Raw genomic sequence first — 22052 nt, forward strand, 5'->3', positions numbered from 1 at the left:
TAATATTTATTTTCTAAGTATGGAATTCTGGTTTTGGTGGAAGAAAATGTTAGAAACGATGTAGGCATAAAAAGTATGGAGAACTTTTTAATTTATTAATTATCAAGGGTTAGTTCCATTCATAACACCTATCACATTTATAATTGAGGGATTTCTGAAGAGTAACAAATGCAGTAGTGTTGAAATGAGGTTTTTCTGCTGTTAGGAGGAAAAGTCTGAGAGCAGATTAGCATGTAGGAACTTAGTACAGCTAAACAAACCTATATTTGTCTAGTCATGTTTTTAAAGAAGACAACAGAGTATTTTGTGTTTCTTCTGAGTCCTTTTTTTTTTTGTGAAATTGTGCTAGAGAACTCACACCAAAGTCTCATTTTGGAACAGCTGATTGCATAGACTTCCCCTATGTCAGTTGGATCGTTTAGTATCTGTATTATTCCTTGGTTTGAGAACATAAAATTTTCACTTGTATGCAATGACTTTTTCACTTTTTGGCTGGCTGTGATTCACTGTTTAGTTACATGTTGTGTAGGTGCTAGAAATAGTAGATAAATTTTGAAAATTACACTTCAGTAATGAAATGTTGGCAACACTAAATAAAAATGAGCTAAATCCAGTTTTTCTAATTGCTACTGCATTTAATGCACAGTTGTGCAAAACTGTTGTGGAGCTATGTCAAGTCATCTTTGTATACCAAAGCCAGAACTTGGGTAGCAGGGTCATGAAGTATAATGCACAGTAGGTATTTGAATTTTTCAGCTGCCAGGTGTTGACTAGAGCAGTCTCTATGTGTAAGGAATTGGTTCATATGTGAAATTTTACCTTCAAAATAGAATTGCATTTTTATTTTTAAAGATCATACTTATATATAGTAAATGGCTTACTGTATTTTTTTTAACAGTAAAGGACCTCCCTCTTCCCAGATTTGTTGCGTCAAAGAATGAACAAGAATCAAGACACACAGCCTTGTATTCTTCAGATGCTGATAACTCAGCTTCATATTCAGGTGTGATTCCTCCTCCTCCACCTGGCAGAATACAAGTCAAAAAAGGCTCTGTGAGCCATGATGCAGTTCAGCAGCGTACATCAACTGATCAACAGGTAAATTATCTTAAAAGATTAAATGGGAGTCTTAATCACTACTTTGCTGTGTTCATGTCAATTTGATAGGGATTTTAAGCTTTGTTGCTTTCAATATATAGTTTCTTTAAAAAAAAAAAAGTACTGTTATATATTATACATGAAGACCATATATGCCTCTGAAATACTTGCATGTAGGAGACATTTTTAATGAAGGCTTATAGTCTGTGTTTAAAATATTGGGGGTAATGGACATAGAATGTAGACAGAAAAGAAAATCAGTGCGTTAAGATACGATGGCAAATATCAAGTTGTAATCATTATGATACTAGTAGTTCATTTATTAAGCGGTTCCTATCGGTTTCCTGGTCATTGGAACAGTGGTACTGAGTCCCATGGAAGACTAGATTTCTAGTCCTTCAGCATTCTCCAATACATATAAATCTGAAATACTTTATTTAGAATTTTTTTAAAAATTTTCACAGTTGCTTTTCTCTGCCTTACATTTTATTGTTGAGCTGTTTTAATTGTTGAGTAGAGACAACGAGAACCAGAAATAACAGATAGAAATTTTCACATAGCTTTTTACTGTGTTTTAATAATAAGAAAACTGATTTCTTTTCGTTCACTGGTTCTTTCATCCTCAGCTGCAAGATGTCTGAATAAATGAAAACTGTGAGGGCTTACAACTCTGTGCCACCTCATACATTATTCCTTGGGTTTACAGTCTTTATGCTCTTTTTCCATGGGGAAGTACTTCCTGATTGTCTTTTCTACAAGCAAGAACGGAGTACAAATGCTAAATTTTGCTGTGTGTGTTGAATGACCTGTTTTCTTCCCTATGGTATGCTTTTTTCTGGGCTTATTTTGTAATGAACTGAGGATTGCAAATGTCCCTTAGTCTCTCTGGGAATCAAGGAATCACTTATAAACATTTATTAGTCTCTATGGAAATAGCCCAGACTGATCCAATATAAAGAAAAAGTATTAAAGGAAATCCATAATCAGTGTTTGGCTGCCACTTCCTTTCTCCCAAAGGGGAGATGACTATAATGAAAGAGAGCTGGCAGTAGGTCTGAAGATACCTTTTTGTTGTCTAGTTCTGGGAGGTATGTTTGAGAGAGCTCCGAAGGACTTCATGAAGAAATCAGGAATCACAGGTTTCTGTTATCTGATGGTGGGGTTGAAATTGGTTTGGTTGAAATTGTGTTTTGTATGCTTCCATCATGATGTTGAGTTTATTTAGTGAACAGCTGTAATTTGATACAGGAATCCGTGTAATTTTAAAATAACAACAACAACAAAAATCTGCTGTTTGAGGTCTTCAAGTTCGGGATAAAAAAGCCACGTATTTACAAAGATGTATGAGCATCCAAATTTCATTTCTCTGTCTTGGCTGATAGAAGCAATTTGTTATCTCTTTCACACAAGTCTGTACCGTAGGAATAAAGAAGCTGTGTGTATAAGTCCTTTGAGAGATCTGGCCCAGAAAACAACTTGGAACAAATGTAACAGATAACACAGCATTGAGTAGAGCAGTTTTAAGCTGTATTTATGGTCTAGAACATCAGGAAAGTATTGTCTGATTTTGCACTCTATTGTAAAACTGCATGTTCTGTGGCTGATGCTACATGTCTGACTGTACAATGAATTCATTCAGTCAGCCTTATTGTCCCAGTTATTATACTTATTGATTTAGACACCGTGTTAGAAACAAGCTGAGAAAGGAGCTTGAGCCCAGGTTTCTCATTTAACCACATAAATGCTCTAATTGGGTTATTTTCCAAAAGATAGGTACAACTTTATCCATGTTTTTATGGAAATTGCTGATTCAGTTGTCTTCACCTGGAGATAGCACTCAGATTTATAAAACCTAGGAAGAGTTTCAGATTCTGAATTCTCTTGCCACCTTTTTGAGCAGTGAGGATGAAAAGAGCTGAAGTGTGAGAAGTAAATAACAAGGTATCATTTTCCTAGGGTTACCATCTAAGGAGTCTACCACCTAAGGAGTCTTTCTGCTGTGCCTTTTGCAACTGGACTTGTCTATCTCACATTGGCCTTTTTAGTCACCAGCACGCTTGTAGCAAATGTAGGTAGAGCCCCTCCCAAATCTTTGTTTCCGAAGCCTAGCCATGATCATGATTTTCCTAGGGATAACTGTGCTTTCTGGGGGAATATGTCAGTTTAGCTTGAATATTTCACTTTTGGACCTTATCATGTAGCTGTTAGATACTTCGTCTGTTTACTGGCTTTGATAATGTACCTGACACTTGAAAATACATTGATTTCTTAAAATACTGTGGCTGAAATATTATTTGTATGAAACTGTAAGGTATCTTCATCTTTAAAAACAAGGTTCATTTATGTTCAACTTCCTATATTAGTGAGATTTGTCATACGTAATATATCTCATAATTGTAAATAGTTTATGTAGAAGAATTTTGCTTAGTATATTGTCTACTGAAATGTGCCAGCTAAAATTATTTCTTAATCAATGCATTATTTTGGCAGTTCCCCTCAATGAACTTCACTTGGAGGCAGGGCATCAGGAAATGGCAGTCATGTTGTTTTCAAAGAGTTGCTATAAATTAGGTCATCACAAAAACCTTTTTCTATGTCTAGGCATTTTTGTGGTAGTGTTTTTAGTTCATAATGGATAAGTATTATGCAAATATAGCACTGGCCAGAAGTTTATATCTTTCAATATTGTTAGTGTTATCGGAAGATGACTGAAGTCATACCCAGGTGTCATGGAAGCTGCAGAACTGATTCTAGGAGTCAAGCTGAATACTGAAAGATGCTTTGCCTCACTGGATGGCATGTTGACTGCACATCCTAGTGAAGATAAACAGTGGATGTAAATATTTTTTTTTCTTCTGGCAGAATTTCTTCTTCCTGAAAAATAGAAGCTAAGTAGATTTGAGCACTTCTGGCGACAATGTGACATCTATAAAAGCGCTTTTGGTGATGTGGATATGTTACCACAGTGTATATACATATTTCTATACCTTAATAGTAGAAGCTATGCTACTAAAAATGTTAATGTACTGCAGATTTTCTTAGAAAGAGCAGCAGTGTTGAGGTTAGGAAGAATTTTCTGTCGTCTTAAAGTAGCTTACAAGTGACTAAATGTTCTCAGTATCGGGGCTGTTTTATGTTTTGTTGTTAAAGCTAAAAAGCAAATACTTTTTCCAGTGTCATTAAGTATGATCCAGATGTTGATCAGGTACTGCTTTAGGATACTTTCACCTATTTTCCAGGAAAGGGGAGTATCTAGCTTCGATAGATACTGATGCTCTAACGCTGAAAAGCATGTATCTGGCAAATGCTCATAGGCTGAACCTTGCTACGTCCAGGTGAAAATAAAAGGTAAAGCTGAAGGTACTCATCTACCTATGTGTGCGTTAAGCATATTACTGGCACTCCAGATCATATTGATTTATTGCCATATCAGTGCAACCTTAGGAGGAGACAGCTCAAATTTGGCACCTGTAGCAGTCGGAATTTGATCATTTCAACATTTTTAACTATATGAAAAGTAGCGTGACTTTCTTTTAAGCTTTTTCCAGTAGTCCATTTCTGTTCACTTCTGTTTTGTAGATTGGACAGGTAATACCAGATAAAATATATCTGGTATTAAATAAATTGTTTAGAAGCACTGGAAAAGACCTCATATGTAATTTAGTCTAACCCTCCATTATTATGAGAAACTGTATTAGATAATGAGTTTTTAAAAAAATCGGTGTTCTCTCTTGAAATCACAACCTTTTATCCACACTGGCCGTGTTGGGGAAAACTATTCCAGAGCCTTAGTGGGAATACAGTGGAATATTCATGGGAATATTGTGGGAATTCCCAGTTAACTTAGCTCAACCTGTTCTTTTAACAGCTTTGTCATTAGTACTTGCTGCAGAATTCCACCAGTATTTACAAGAAAACTATTGCATTCCGCTTCAGCTTTGTTTCGCTTGACAAGACAAAACAATCCATTGTCTCAGTTTCATCTCATAGTTACCAGTAATCCTCATAATCCTTCTCTGCCTGTGATCCAGTTTGAATTTTTACTTATTGAAAATATTTTACTACACTTGAATTTCTTGTTCCAAACGATACTTCACCAGTATTAATACTATTTTGTAGTGTTCTTCCCTACTTCTTCTTGATATATCTTACCTCATATACCTTGGCATCTGTGAATAAAACAAATATGTCATACTATACATATTGTAGGGGTCTGATAGTTGACCTATACATCCAGTCTTCTCCTTATGCCCTTTGGTATTAATTTTCATAGTGCAAGAAACTGTGTTTTACATTTTAAAATTTGGTAGCTTATTGTTACTTACGTCCTGGAAGGGATCATCCGTCTGCCACCTTACATTTGCTGTCAGAATGCATCAGCATGCTATTTAGTGTGCATAATCAGTTACCTAAAGTATCAAATTAGTTTGTTGCCTGAATCAGTCATTCAGGAGCATTATTAGAAACATCCCTTCAGTCTCATAGTTCCTGTTCTAATACAATCCGGCGTTGTTCCTTCTGTAACCTTCTGTTCTTTTACACCTTAGATTCTTGTATTAATCTCCACGTTGTTGTAACTATCTTGTATGACACCCCACTGAGGTATGCTGAGTTTCAGGTTAAATGTAGCGCAATTCATTTTTCTAGAAAGTCACAAAAATATCAGCCAATTTAAGTAACATTTCTCATGCTGTGATTGATCCCTTTTTCATTTGTCTCTGTTGTAATTATTATTTTCCTCAAAAATCTAATCTAAATCCTTTCAAACTGCTGAGGTCAGACCACCAAGTTTGTAATTGGCTGAACCACACACCCTCTCTTGAAAGATGTGTAGTGCTGCATGTAGAGTTCTTGTTGAACCTTGGGCTGTTTTGTTCTTCAGAATGAATGCTAGTTGATTACAGAACATGGGTTCTGTGATGCAATTACCATCACTAGCATAAATCTATCTTCATGACGGATATGTTCCCTAACTCTTATGCAGGCTGTGTCGTATCAGGACCTGGATCACAATACCCTTAGAGCTCCCTCCCCTTTGGATACCGTATCTGACTTCAGTGTCTCTGGAATTCTCCTTAGGAGCATTTCTATCTGACTTGATGTGTGAGATCCAGGAAAAGGTTTATAATCTCATTTGACTCATGTATGCTTGTAATCGCCTTGTGAGGTTGACATCCCTCCGGACAGTATAGTCCCTTTAGCACATTATTGTGTTGCCTCATGCCAGTTTGTTTGACTTATCTTCACTAAGGTTCTTCTTTTACAACCATATATTATACCACCTTTATTAATTAACATGCTATTTTAGTAAATGCTTGTGAGTTCAAAAATATACAAGTTCCAAGTACTTCATAGTGTCTTGGTTTTTTAATTCCAGTTTGACAAAAATAATGGTTTTTTACAATGTTTCTAAAAGTGATTTTTATTCCCTAAATTAAGATGTGCTACTTAATTTTTGCCTGGTAGCTGTAACTTTATTTTTTTATTAGTTATTGACAAGGATATTCTCACTAGTTTGATTTAACGTGAAAATGTTAACCATTTATGTCAACATGCTTTTATATAGGTATTTTCTGGAATAAAGAAGACCAAATGTTGGATGGAGGCTTACTGAATAGTCACAATTGTCAGCTTCATTGGGGAAAGGTTGCTTGATGAGCACTGTGTGTCAAGTTTTAATGTTCTCATGCAGTTACTAGAAGTAGTGAGTAGTTTCCTTTAGGTAGACTGTCATACTTTTGTTTGCCTCATGTTTTCTTCTGTGTCTTTCTGGACCATCTGTTTTGTAAGAGTACTGGAGTAAATGAATAATGTCTGTATCCAAGCATAGCTTTTCCTACGTTTACTCCATGATGTTTTGTCTAAAAAATTCAAACATCCTTCAAATCTTGTTTGATAAAAGATGGCTCATGAAAGCCAATGGAAGAGGGAGCATTTTATTGATTTAAGTGATACATTGTCTTGGTTTTCCTAGCACCTGTTGCACAATGCTAAGTGCAGTAGCCATTCAACCTTGATTCTAGCTTCCAGCCTGCAAGTGGCACTTCAGATACCCTGACGCCTTCCCCTCTTGACCCCATGTTCCTTTAAGTGTAAAAATGTGCTGCCATCTAAAATAAATTTCTTGTCAAGCAAATGCAAGGAAGAGTAATCTGCAGGCAAATTTCAGAAAGGCATGTAGCTGCAACAAAAAAAACCTTCTTGAACTGGTGGAGGTACTGTGGAAGAACAGTGATTTAGACTATGCAGTCAGCTGATCCCTGCATTAAAAGTTGAAGTGAATTAGAGCTGCTCCCAGCCACTTTGTAATTGTCTTTGCCAGTACATATGGGCATCATTGAAATACTTTGAATGGAAAGTTCGAAATCTTGTGGCCTAGAAACTTATTTAAGGAAATCTGACTCAATGGTCATGACTTACAGAAAATGCCACAGTTGCAGAATTAACCAGGCTGGCCATGTTTCCCAGGAAATATGAAAATCAAAGGGCAACCAAAGGTAAAAGTTTACATCAACACATTAGAAAGTAACAAATAATTGTGGCCCTAAAACTCTTTTGTTTGGATGGGTGTGATTTTAGAATATACCTTGCTTGGAGAAAAGCTTGTTTATGGAACTTTGTTGCTGACTTTTAGACTCTTGCAGATGTAATGTTATTTAAAAAGCATAATGGTCTTAGGATATTTGGCAGAGTAAGCCAGTTCACTTTGGGGAATCGTGTGGAAGCCTGTGATCAGTCTATCTGTTGGTACTTGATAATATGTTAACAGTTGTTAACATAGAGTAGCAAACTTTTCGTCTGCTGCTGAAACAGTATTGATATTTTTAGCTTTGTTTTTACTTCTCAGGATATTCGGAATTCAAGTTTGGCTTTCTTGTTGTTTTCACTAGCACAGGTTAGCTCAAACTGGGAGAACTGGCAAAAAAGAATTTCAAAAGATCTAGGTATAGGGAAGAAATTACTTTCTACTACATAAATACTTTACTTTGCACAGTATAAATGATTTTTCCTTTGTGTTTTATTTGAAATGGAATAATCTGGTAATTTGAGTGTCTCATGAGAACTGATTCCAGATAGAAACTGCACATGTGATTCTCTGTTTTCCTACCTGTTCAGGAAGAATATAGTACAATATGGGATTAAAGAGAAGTGTGATCCTTAATATCAGGGCAAAATTACCTTGTAATTTGTAGAGCAGAGAAGTATATCCTAGATAGCATCATTCTTTTAAAAAAATTACATCAATGGTTTTGCATACTAAAAAAACAAGTGGCCTGTCTGGTGATTTTTTTTTTCCCAATGCTTAATTCTGGTTTCTTTTTTAAATGAGAGTAACTGATTGTGAATTACTTGATGAACATTAGGTATGATAATACATTGTACAGTAAGTAATTTTTTCTTTTTGAGACCTGGTTTTAGATGTAACTTTTATCACAAGTGAAAGTGAGTCTTATAATCTAATTTGCTTTGTAGCTAAGTGATTTAACTCATCACTGCTGTTGTCTTAAGAATGCCAAGTTAGAAATATATTAAATGACATTGTTTGAAGTGAACATGTCCAGTCCCAGTCATACTGTACCTGACTTCTCCTGTTCTCTCATTTTAATAAGTACTAAAATTTTCACTCTCTGAAATGAGAGTTTAACTGAAGTGATGATTGTCTCTAGAAATAGTGGTTTTAGATAGACTTTTATGTATTTAATGATTTAGAAAAAACTTAAAAGATTCCTTTGTTTTATTAGGAGTCCACATCTCCAGTTGTTTCACCACAGCAATCCCCACCAACCTCTCCGCATACATGGAGGAAGCACAACCGCCATCCCAGCGGAGGGAATAATGAACGACCTCTTGCTGGACCTGGGCCTTTTTGGGCTCCATTTAGTGAAGTACAACCAGGTATAAACATCTGTTATGCTTCAGCTGTAACCCAAAGTTGTGGAATTCTTAATATAATAAATGAATTTAGGGCAGTTTATCGTTGTATTTTCCAATCCTGAAAACTTTCTTGCAGATTCAAGATTCAATCTGGGATCTTGAATATGGCAGATCCATTTCTTACTGTCACATGGGAAATGCTAAGGGTTTGGAGGGAGGGAAATAGAGTATGTAAGTTTTCCAGTAGAAAGTTTTTGATACAAGACTGATAATCCTGTTAAAATTGTGCAGGAACTATCGTTATACTTGAAAACACAGGGAACTCAAGGGAAGGCAGCAGATAATGTATTGTTTTTTGAATTATGTTTCTGGTAGATTAGTTGGCTTAATAAATTTGGGAACAGTGGAGCAATTGTAGTTCAGGTTCTAATGCTAAATGATATCTTGGATTTTGTAGGCTGTGGTTTGAGACTGAACTGTGGTTGCTTGACTTATTTCAGTTATGATATTCCAAAATTGGTCTGATGACTTTCAGTTTACTGTCATTCTGTAGTTGCAAGCATCCGTGGAGGACCAGACATTCTGTTCTTAGAATTGGTTAGATAAGAAAATAAAACTTTCAAAATTAAATGGGTTGTATGCAGAGATTTATACCAGTGTCCTGAATGTTGTTTGCTAGTAAGTGCCAGTCAATTTAGAATTAAAAACAATATATTATTAGTGTGGGCATTACATATATAATCACTTCTAAGGGTTCAGTCCAAGCATTGTTATTTTTCAGCACTCAATTTCTCAGCTTTTTTCTTCCATAGTTTAGTTAATTTGTGTTTCTTGGAAGCTGAAATACAAATATGTCTGGTGGCTGATTTCTAATTTGCAAAGTTTTTCTAACTTACAGTCAAGGACTCCAGGACAGTATACAAACTCTTCCTAGCATTGAAGAGTTCAGTATTGACCTATTAAAACTAAAGCTGTAATACCATGTTAATGTTTCAATTTGGCAGTGCTTTCCATGTGATGTTTAATAGATAAGTTTTTCACTAGTAGTCTGAAAATATTTCTGAACTAGCTCAGTATTTCCTAGTTTTATATTCCATACTGAAAGAGATCCGTAGTGTCTTTAAAGTAATTTGAAGATACTGTTATAGAAGGATCATATGTTCTGCCAATGCTAAGGATAAAGCGAATTTTCACATATTAGTTTAGCAAAAATTGTCATCCTAATTTATTGTGAGTGATTCTTTTGCACTGCATATGATTAATATTTATTTTGAATTTCAGCTGCTGTAGGCAGTTCATAATTTTTTTACTTCTCTTGAGGGAAGAGGACATTTTAAAGACAGTGTTTGTAGAAAAATCATGTTCTGATGACATTTAGATAGAACCAGATAGACTGTCGGTTACTTTTCTTACAGTCAGTGCTGCAAGCTCATCTTGATTCCAATGCAAGATGCTTGTGAGAAATCAGGTAAATTGCAGGTGTGTGGTATCATTTCAGTAGGACTGCACCTTTTCACTTGTGATCCAAGAAAAATAAGAACCCAGGTCTCTCTGATTGTATTTCACTTTATTCTCAAACACTATTTCATATAATGGGGTTGTTAACTGAAAAATGTGAAAATGTTTCTGGTGGGTCATACAATAAACGGCATGTAGCTTTAAACCAGAAGGGTGAACATCAAAACTTAATTTTTTTGTTTGGAGAACAAGGTATTTAAACAGGAAGATTCTGACTTTACTGAGTAAAGACTCCATTGCATCATCATCCTCCTACTATGAACAAAGTTACAGTGCTTTCATTATTGAATTGGGCTGCAGAATAATGATTACATAACGACTCAGTTGCTAGTCTTAAAAATCTTACACCTTGTATTGCATTAGAAGTCTTAAGCATAACTCACAGCTGTAGTTATCTGTTTCTTAAAGAAGAAAACCTAATCTCATCTCAAAAGAGCAAAAGAATTTGCATTTTACAGTTTTTTGTCACTGTGTTGTCCAGTACCTCAGTTAGGATAGTGCTAGTGATGCTTCATGTGTAACTGGTTTCTCAGGCACTGTCACAGCTAGCTCAGTGTGCTTACACTTACGAAATCAGAAGCCAAGGCTTGCTGCCATCTTTCTTTAAGACTTTTTGGAAAGAGAGCCCCAAAGAGTGCACATAGTTTACTTCAATATCAGAAGTTGAAAGTTCAGTGGCAGACGTTGATCACCTGTGTAGAATGTTTGTAGTTAGTTCAGGTCTCATCCTTAAATGTCAGAGTCAGCTCTGTTAAAACCTGTCTCAAGTCTTTCAGGTGTCTTTGATTTAACAGTCTAAGATAAAGCTATTAAAAAATCATGATGTTATGTCCCAATTCTAGCTTGCATCTGTGATCTGAATCTATCTTCACAGAATAATACAGCCTTGTAGGAAGCAGAATTGCATATGAAATGAGAGCTTGCTGTTCGAAGAGAGCAAAACCCAAAATACTCCATACTTTTACCTTTTCAGCTAATTTTGCACTACAGCTTCAGCAGCTAGAAGGTTGGGAGAAAGAATCCCTTCCCTGCTTCAAATGGTAGTTGAGTGGCATGTCAGAATAGGGACTAGAAATTGTTTTTTATTACCTTGTAGTCTGTTTGGACTGGAAACAAAGCAGAACATTTATGTTGGTAGTATCCAAATAATGAATTCAAACTACTTAAAAAAAAATCTCGTCTGTCATAGGACACTTGTTAGTTGTTTTTGGCATTACATCAGAGTTCCGTGTCGGTGTCTGAATATGTATGAGAAGTTGCAGCCCTAAACCATACTTCTTTCTTTTCTTCTTGGGAGAGATTTTGTAGCATTTCACGAACACTTCAGGGACAGAAGTGGAACATGTCTGTGCTAACAGTTCACTTGTGTCTTTAACGCCCTAAGGTATTTACTGGGCTTGCAGGGGACTGAATAATACTTGGTCTCCTCATTGCTGCTTCAATAACTGATGATAATTGGCCTTGTTACAAGCTATGGATGACTCTTACCTGGGCATGAGAGCTCTACAGTATTTTATCTTATTGTCAAAATTGTACTCAGCTTCTGGTTTTGTTTCGCCACAGGTTGATGGTAAGGAGAACTCTTGCTAGTTTACAAAGTTAATTGAAAATTTAGTCCTCTGTAAGTACACCTGTATTTATATAGTTACTGAAAAGTACGTATTATCAAGATAGAACATTTCTTACACTTATATTTGTATCTTAAAGTGAGGGGGTAACTTTTATTCCACAGGAAATGAGATAATTTCCTACAAGTTATCAATGTGTTGGTAAGATATTCAAGCTAGAGGAAGATACAGCACAGCCACGGAAATTTGTTATGTCTTTGTATTAAACATACATCATTAGATTTGCCAGCTAGTTCAAATCTGATAATTAGGCTTACTCTTCATTCAAAGTGTTGTTAGTGGTGTTCTTACTGATGAAAATCTGCAGAGACTGTTGAAGGTTGTTTCTTCATTGGGTTACAAATCATAAAATAAAAATACATTGATTGTTTCAAGTCTTCTCTGTGACTGAGTTTTATTCCAATTTCTCTTCATCTCTGTTTCCAGTCTGGGTTTGTAGTTTGAGAAGGAAGTGAGGGCTGACTATCTCTAACTCAAATGTCAAATTGAGTTACTGGCTGGAGGCAGTCCATGAGTATGTGTGTAGATCCAGGTGTCCACAGTTACTAGTAATCTCTCTCCAGTGTCCCTCAGCCACCCCATCGTGCGTCCTAAAAAGTTGCATGACAGAGTGAATAATAGGAACAGTAAAGCAATAATATTCTTGTTGGGATTATTTGAACAGGAGAGAAAGGAAACAATTTTTGTAGTACTTGTAGAGTACTCTGAAGCTATGACAGTTTGGTGCTACTGGCATCTCCATTGCTGTCAAGGTACTGCTTTGGAAGAGATACTGTGCTAAGTGGGATATGAATGGAACTGTACCGAGACAAGTTGTTGGGAGAAGTGAAGGAGGAGCAAACATATATAAGGTTAGTGGTAATGTCAAATGTCTGAGAGGCAGAGAAAGGGGAAAGCCATTGTATCACAAATAGAATTTGAGTGTGGCATATCCATAGGAGAGGTGGGAAAGATCTTGTCTGCATCTAACTGTCCGTTAGTCCTGTGCTGAGAGAGACCAGGTGGAAAGAGACTGAGCTTTTCTCTAGGTTTCTTTCTAGTGTTTGAGACTTAGGTGAACTACTGAAGAACCTCATTGTCAAACTCATTGCCTTTATTCTCAGCACTTTTGAATAAAGTCACTAGAAGCTCCAGGCCACATTAGGAGCCTCCAAAAGTGGCAGACAAATCTGGAACAAAAGGAGTAGTTAATAGAACCTTTTTATCATAGTAAAGCTAAATTAAAAAGAAAAAATCATTTTATGAAATTCTCCTGCAAATATTACTTTTTACTCAATGTAATGCAAGGTTAAATTTGTTCTGCACAATTATGACTATTGTATGTAGGAGAAGAGCATAGATAAACTGATTCTAAGCATTTTTCTTATTACTTTTTATATATGGAATGAAAGAGAAATTGCATATTGCCAGATATTAAATAGAAATATTATACAGGTGATTAAATTACTTCATTTAATATATTTCAAGAGAAAGCATTTAATTGTGCAAGAAGATTAGATTAATCAGTTTCACGACTGTTGTTTAGATATAAGGAGTTAATAATTTCTTTTAGGAATCAAAGAGTAGAATGGGATTCTACTAGACTTATTCTAAATTGTTCGTTTTTTTTCTCTTTTCAGAGTTCCTTAAATTATTTACTGCAACTGCAGTTTACGATATTTTTGATAGTTTTGTACATAGAGCAGTGGATGACCAAATCTTTCTGTAGATGCTTCATTATTATTTTAATATTAAGTCATTGAACAATGACAGTACTTCAGAAGTAGATTATAGCAAGGCACTGGTTAAATCTCAGTTGTTGTGTTCCAGATAATTAATACATAGCAGATGTCAGCATTCTATACGGATACCTTTTATTATTCTTGGCCTGTTTTTAAGCAACTGAGTTAAATTAATCTAGAAATGATGTAGAAAAAAATTATCTGTGCCAAAAAGGCTGATTCTTAAAAAGAATTTCCAAGGCTTTGTTCCTTGAATGGCAAGCTAAAACCTAAAAAAAAAAGTTTCATAATAATGATAATGAAGTTGAATGCTAATATCATATTCCACTTTTAAATAGTATTTGTCCATACAAGTGTTGCTTATTTCAATTAAATGAAAATGTGGAGTGTTAATTAACTCATTCAAAACCAATTAAATGGGTAAAATCCTATTTCCATTTTATGTGTGTTGCTATAAGCTCATTCGTTAGTTCTGTCTTTTTAGTGCAGATTGAAGCTGACCTAATGGAAAAATCTACAGGAGTGAGGTGTCAGGAGGCAAACTTTGTCACCTTGGTGTAATTTGGTTTTTCTTTTTTTTCATCATTCTAGAGTATATCTCCCTGACAGGAGATATTTCCATATCCGTAGTTCTTTCTTAGTTTCTGAGGTTGTCTTTTTGAAAAGGAAATGTTTCTTCTACTTTCAGGCTCATCTACTTCTAGTGATCCCATATGGTCTGGCCATTCACCACCACCCCATCAAGAAAATTGGGTCAGTTTTGCAGATACCCCACCAACCAGTGCTCTTTTAGCCATGCATCCTGCTTCTGTCCAGGTGTGACACTTAATTGGTATTTGATTTGCTTCATTCAGATTGATGTTGCAATCCTTTTTTTTTTTTCCGTATTTTTCTTCATAATTGTCATTGCAGATGTTTACTGTCTATCTGTGCTATAGTCTATTCAGTGCTATTTGCCCAACAGATACTTGTTTCATTGAGCTGACTTCATTTGGTATGGTTAAATAAAAGCTACTAATTTTTAAAATGTCAACAATTATGACTTTAAAACATTTGTACTTAGCTTTTTATACATATGTGCCATACTTTTTTTCTGCTTACATACCTGCAGTCATTCCATATGTATTGGTGTGCAAAAATACCCTGTCATTATCCTCTAGATGCAGTCTGCCAGTGGTTTCCTGCAGTTTTTAAACTACTGCGAGATTTAACTATGCTTTATTTTTTGAAGGCAAGAAGTTGAGGATTCGTAGAAGCATTTTAGGTAGATAATACTGAGGAAAAATATTTCATTTCAGGACCAGACAACAGTACGAACTGTAGCATCAGCTACAACAACAAATGAAATTCGTAGGCAATCAAGTAGTTATGATGACCCCTGGAAAATAACTGATGAACAAAGGCAGTATTATGTTAATCAGTTTAAAACCATTCAACCTGATCTAAATGGATTTATACCAGGTAAGTTATTCTTTAAAAATATAATTGTGGGTGCATTGGTTCTATTATAAAGATTTTGTTTTGTACTTAGGTTTGCATACTGTTTTGAAGGAAGTTCTGCATTTTACTGATAATGTTCTAGTACAGTTCAGTGTAATTTAAGAAAAACTAGAAACTAATTTGCCTCTTTGCTTTGTTTAACTCTAGTAATTAGTGCCATTTTTCCCAAAACCTTTGCTAAATAACACATCATCTTTACAAGTCTGAGTCTTCGAATGATTTAACTTGCCTTAAATAGTAAAAATGGTTGTTGCCATTTTTCAGGATCTGCAGCTAAAGAGTTTTTCACTAAGTCAAAACTGCCTATTCCTGAACTTTCTCATATTTGGTAAGTGTGATAATTAGTTAAAATAATTATTCATTATAATTATTTAGAAAGATGACAGCTCTCTGGTAGACACCTAATAATCTACTTACTATAAAGTGTTATTAAGTACAATTTCGCTAGTACCCTAGTATGTTCAGTCCTGCTCATATTTATGCCAGTATTACTTTGGTGGGCTTTAATGGGTGTAGGCTGACACTATTTACAAGGCACTTTGAGTAAATTTAAAACTCTTCAGAGTTAGAAGTAATTTATTTGAGGTTTTGTTGTTAGAAATTCATTTAATTTTAGATAATTTCTTATCTATATTGATTTATTTATTTCTAAGTAAGTTTAAATGAAATGTACACATGCAAATATTTTTAAATGCGCTTTGTGGAACGTGATGACAAATTTAGCTTTGACTTGGTGCAAGCCTTCTATTTCATTGTATTCTGGAATTTGTACTGCATCATTGCATGCTATCATTAAATGGCTTACACTGGCAGATGTTATCTTCCTTTCAGTGTAATGATTTCTATTTCAGGTATTTTCCCATTTAAAATAAATTGCATTGCCTCAGCACTGCAATTTGGGGAGTATACTTTGCCAAAAATGCTTTGGGGCCAATAATACTGTGCAGTAGTGTCTTAAATGAGTTTAAAATCTGGAGAGATAAAAGTGGTTTTAAATGATCTGTATGCTGTTATTAATAAAAGCTCATAATCTTTGAAGAGTAAAGAATGTAGCACTAATATGAATGTTTAATAGGGTAAAGTGAACTATAAACTGTATTCTTTGATCTTCTAAACAGCAGAGGTATGTTTTTTGGAAACAAAATAACCTTAAGAAATTTTATTTATACCAAGTTTTTCTTCTCAGGGAACTGTCAGATTTTGATAAAGATGGTGCACTGACATTGGATGAATTCTGTGCTGCATTTCACCTAGTAGTTGCTAGGAAGAATGGGTATGATTTGCCGGAAAAGCTACCGGAAAGTTTAATGCCCAAGCTGATTGATTTGGAAGACTCAACAGGTAAGATATGGTTCAACACGAATTTCACTATTTTTAAATTATGGTATAGTTTTTACAATATATCAGCAGATATTTGTATGAGCATAAAGCATTAGTCGGTGTGAAGTAAAGCAGTGTGAATTTTTAGAAGTATTAATAAATGCGCAGAGCTAATTTGAGCATCTATGTATTTCTGTACAGGGAAGTTATTTAGTAACAGTACACATTCATTATTACATTCAGAAATACTGACTGGCCTTTAAAGGTTAAGGAAAATAAATTTGTCACAGTATGGCTTTTATTTATGACCAGCTATTGTATTCCAGATTCCTAGTCCAGGTATACTTCAGATTTGCTTTCAAATGAATATGCTTTCTGTTCACCTTCATTTGTGAAAATATGGCATGACTGTTAAAAGTACTTAGAAAATATTCCCAGATTCAATGCTAGAGGTAGGACAGTAGTTTAAAAGTACAGGATCAGTAGCACAGACTTCTTTTTTTTTTTTTTTAATTCAACTCCTGACTTGACAGCAGGTTTATCCTGCATTGTGTTGGCACCTTGTCTTTCTGTGCAGTCCTTTACCTTTGGGTGCTCCCAGATAAACCACTGAATGTGTGAGTTCTGGTTGTTAATATGTACCAAAACGTCCGTCCCATAACTGAAAATCAAACTACTGTTACATGTTAAAGTAGTGTTTAAAAACAGGATGTTTGTGGCCATCTTTTTCTATTTTAAAATAGATAAAGGAAGCTGAATATTTTAAAAATAATTTAGATTACCTCTTAACAAGCAGTCTTTGCTTGGAAAGTCAGGTAATATTGTGGGTGCACAGTTTCTAGAATTTACTAGAATTTAATTCCTTTTTACTAAATATTCCAAAGGGAGTCTCTTCATACTGTGTAGGTTGTCAAAGATTAATCTCACAATTAGTGATGATTTCTTAAACTAGATACTGTGGCTCTTATTATGTATGCTTTAATAATGAAGCCAGTTTTTATCGGACTAGATTGGCTCTTCAAAGAGCTGACACTGAAGGGTTTTCAGTATAGGGAAGAATTTTGCTATGATGAAGACATTCATAAGAAATATCTACAGTTAATCAGGTGAATACCTAGCAAATGTCTAAAACCTCCCTGTTTTGTCTATTTTTGTGTTAAGGTGATGGCCAAGCAAAAATCTTGGTAGGAAATGAAGTAGCATTTCTTTGTATAAACCGTTTTTCTTGGGGGGGGGGGGTGGAACAAACCACAAAACAATTATATTTGTACCTCATCTTCTATTGGCTTTATTGGTGGTAGATTTCAACTGAAGTTGTCTGGAAACTTTATGCATCAGGCGTTCAAACAAAAAGTGTTATATGTATGTTAATTGTTCTTATTTTACAGGCAATTTTGCTAATATAATTCTTCTCACTTATTTTCATGAGGTACAAAGTGATCTTTAAATTTGAGGAAAAACTACTTTTGAAAGTTTTTCCCTCTGGTATTAAATGAAAGTTACCCTGTTCTATTGAATGTTAAAAGGTTACCTTGCTATGTATGCTGTGCTTAAAAAAAAATCTGTTTGATACTTGATTCTGCGGTTATTATAGCTACAATGAAAAGTGATAGTTCTTGCAAACTTGTGGGATTTTATCCAATTAACTAGATTTTTAAAATAATTTTGGTTTTTATTTGGGCCAACAGTGTTGGAAATAGCTAATCTTATATAGCATATACATGATTTATCACCAGAACTTCTATGTTGAATAAAATACTTTAGAAGAAGTTACTGATGTGGCTGTGATTTTACTCGTAGTTACAACAGTTCAAATCTGCAGTATACATTTACTATCTTAAAAGGTGCTGATAGGTCCATGTGTAGACTAATGCACAGGCTAAATTGTATGAGTTCTTATGGTCTGTAAATCAGCCTAAAAAGATCAACCAGTTAAGTTTTGGTAATAATTTTTTGGTTTGGGTTCCCATAGAAGTTTTATTTCAATAAAGGTTACTTCCAACAGTCATCTTAGAAATAGAAACTGTCAAGTGTGGCACTGGAGTGTCTTTTTGAGTGCACTTTTTTCGTGGGTTAAAACTTTCTCAAAGAAAGAAATTGTTAAAGATCTTCTGCTGGCATGGCTCAGTGTGAATAATGTACAGTCAAACTGTTTAAGAAGATGAATTGCTTGAATATCTTGTAAACCACTGTGTAAGATGGGAAACTTTATTTCAAAGTATTAACAGTACTGTTGTTGATTCCATTCTTTTGTTAGAAACTTTCCCACTGATCTTCCACACTTCTGCTTTGCACTTGAAACTTGCTGTCTCTTTCCATTTTGACTTTTGAACTAGTGGTCAACAGAAGGAAGAGTAAAAAAGAGCTCCCTGCATCCTGTGTCTGTCTTTAGACAGAGGGAAGGAAGAACTCTCCTGGTCTGCTCTGGCAGCCTCTCCTTCATCAGCCCCTGTGAATCCAATGTGATCCATTGCAGGTGTTCTGAACCCGTTTACGATACAGCCTTGTCTTACATCTGGTTTCATGACCAGGGATATGTACTTTTCTTACATGACACAGACCTGTTCGATAGTCGGCCATTTTTCTGGTATAGCAGTATATCTCTATAGAATTTTAATTCCTTCAATCTCAATTTTCTCAGTTAGTAAAAGCTAGCAACCCTTTACAAAACTTGAAAAGCAAGTTTTGATTTTCTGTGAATATGGCTTTTGTTTGGGTTGCTGACACAGTGCCATTTCATTGTAAGAAAAATAATCTGCCATGCTTTGTGTCTTACACAATGTGATTACTTTAATACCTGAAGTTTTCCATAGAATGTCTTATGCACGTTTCATGTAGGTATTCACAATATTCCTTGAATTACCGGTAGCTGTGTAGTCTATCCACAACAGTTTTCAGCCTTATGTTTTTGAATTTGTGTTTTAACACTGGAATTTAATTATCCACCATTGAAATGAGAATTTTGGGTTTTTTCACTTACAAAAAAATTTCTATTCCTGTTGCACTTCAGAGCAACCGATATGCAGTATGTATTTGCAAGACAGTGCCACTGGCATATTTTGAACTTAGTGTATTATTTTGTGTACAATGACTGCAGCACATCAGCTTGACTACTTGGTGACGTCATGACACCTTGATTTAACCTACTTTTTATTGCTAGATGCTTTCTGTCTGAAATAAGCTGTATTAGATGCTGTTCCTGCCTGAAATAATTTATGATGCCATTTTCCCTAAAGGACAGTAGTACAAGATGCTAGGTGCTGGGCACAATTTTGGAAACATTGAATCTCAACCTGATGTCTGGCTATTTACAGGAAGTTTACATGACCTTTGAAATTTTGATGAGTCATTGGTTTTTCTGTGTGGCTTTTTTCACTTGCCCTTGACCTCAAGATAGCACAATTAATTTCTTTTTGTAGTTCATTGTTTTGGCTGTGCCTTTTGCTGTCTCCAGTGTCGCTTTGGAGACAATAATGGGCTGTTAGTTTTCAAAGATGCAATTGGTCACTGTTGACTATTCAAGTGTTTTCAGTTCAGTTTGACACTGGATTTGTTATTAGTTTCTTCTGAATGAAGATCAGCAGGCAGAATATTGAACTGTCGTAGCAGAAGAGCAGGCTGCGGAGTTCAGCTCTTCAGGAGCCTAAAACCAGTCTGTTTTATAGATTTCCATCCATTTTTGCATTTCACATACTCTTGTGGCAGTCATCTTCAATCACACACCCATCAAGCAATCCTTTTAAATGGTAATTTAATTTAACCATCTTTTCTCTTGCGTAGAATTTTGTCTTGCTCAGAGTTTTTAATTCTGTGGACTACTGACATCATGTTAGTATATCTAGGTACCTATCAGTCACTCTTTCAGCTGTTCCTGTTATTTACATTGTACAATTGTAATTGGAACTTCCAGGTTTTTTGAGGCTTTGAGTGCCTTGCTTTAGCTTTCATTGTGGTATCTAGCAGAATAGGAGACATCATAAGCAAGATTTTACTGTGTTAGGCAGAATGCTTAATCTGCTGTTCATATATTTACTTTGCCCAATTCTTTTATAGTTTGAACAGAGCAAAAATAAGTGTGCTGCATCATGAAAACTGGTACAGCTCTGAAAGAGTGTTTCTGCAAGGAACTGTACTTGCTGAAAATTCAGAGAAAACTAAAGAATACTGGTGGACATTTGCAGTGTGTCAGCTGCTAGACTTGTTCAATTTGCAAAATGTGGTGAACAGACATGCCATTGTTTTAGTAAGGAGGCTTGAAACTAATATTCTTTGGGGAATAATCTAAGGGAATGGTTTTCTTAATCTATTTTCATATTTTTATTTTGTGTTTGCATTGATATACTGGTTTTGATTTGACATTTCATATAAGGAAGTATTTTATTCTGTAAGTTGAACTTCTCAGTGCAGGATTTGATGTAATAAACGTTAGTGTGAAGTTATTGTCTCACATTGTAAGAAAAAATGCGTTTAATTCTATATGTAATCAAAATCTAAAAAATCTAGCTAAGGCCAAAGTACAGGGAGATAGTATGGTACAGAGTACTCTGCAAAGTCTAATTTTCAGAAAAATCCTTAAAATAAGAGTAGGATCTGATAAACAGTGTATTTGACTTAATTGTCTTAATGAGCAGTGGTGGGGGAGGTTTTGTCTGCTGTTAAGTATTTACTTGCAAAAGAAAACAAAGGGTACTTTGCACTTGCCATGAGATGTGAGAAACTCTTCTAAAAATAAACTGAATGCAGTTTATGATTTTGGTTTATAGTGATTCCTGTCTTTTCAGAAGTTGGGGAACAGACTGGTGAGGTAGGTTACTCCAGCTCTCCAGCCGAAGCACCTCCAAGCAAGTCTCCATCAATGCCATCCCTAAACCAGACCTGGCCAGAATTGAATCAGAGCAGCGAGGTTAGCGCATTTATTTGAGTTATTTCATTGTCAGTCAGTAACTAAATTGTGTTTGCATCCATAATTTCTCGTAAGTGGATTGTTGATCACAAACTGTGAAAAAGTTAGCAGGACAATAGACACAGGAAGGTTCTGCACGTGTAAAATTGTAAAAAAGGTAATGTTTTCCTTCTGATTTTTCTATCTCATTGTGAGATGAGCTACTATTTAAAATGTTGTCATTAATGGTAATTAAGCTTTATATTAATCACAAAATTATTTCATAGCATTTATTGGAAAAATTGAATTAATTCCTGATTTTTTCATTTAGGGCATGTTGGGGGGTTTTTTGTTACCTCTGAAGAATTTTATAGCAAACATTTTTGCAAACCTACAGAATTCATTTCTGACAGATCTGGACATTAAGAGTTATTTCTGGAATTGATTTTAGCCTGAAATATGCAATATCTCACCAGTAACACAGAAGATTTATAGCCCTGGGTTTGTTTC

General features: G+C 35.1%; 1 protein-coding gene across 10 annotated transcripts in view; it reads left to right on the plus strand.

Annotated features, from left to right (window-relative positions):
* The window catches only part of REPS1 (RALBP1 associated Eps domain containing 1), a 63089-nt gene that overhangs the window by 18466 nt on the left and 22571 nt on the right, over positions 1-22052 (plus strand). For 5 of the 10 annotated variants that reach the window (XM_027689827.1, XM_027689772.1, XM_027689780.1 and 2 more), the window contains exons 3-9: positions 899-1098; positions 8841-8994; positions 14529-14656; positions 15139-15301; positions 15605-15668; positions 16527-16681; positions 21424-21563. In XM_027689827.1, the coding sequence (XP_027545628.1) occupies positions 899-1098; positions 8841-8994; positions 14529-14656; positions 15139-15301; positions 15605-15668; positions 16527-16681; positions 21424-21563 (1004 nt within the window). The remainder of the gene's footprint in view (positions 1-898; positions 1099-8840; positions 8995-14528; positions 14657-15138; positions 15302-15604; positions 15669-16526; positions 16682-21423; positions 21564-22052) is intronic. The other 5 variants (XM_027689798.1, XM_027689795.1, XM_027689821.1 and 2 more) reach the window with 3 other exon arrangements.

The sequence above is a fragment of the Neopelma chrysocephalum genome, unplaced genomic scaffold (assembly GCF_003984885.1).
Source record: "Neopelma chrysocephalum unplaced genomic scaffold, ASM398488v2 Primary Assembly neopelma1_23, whole genome shotgun sequence".
Lineage (NCBI taxonomy): Eukaryota > Metazoa > Chordata > Aves > Passeriformes > Pipridae > Neopelma > Neopelma chrysocephalum.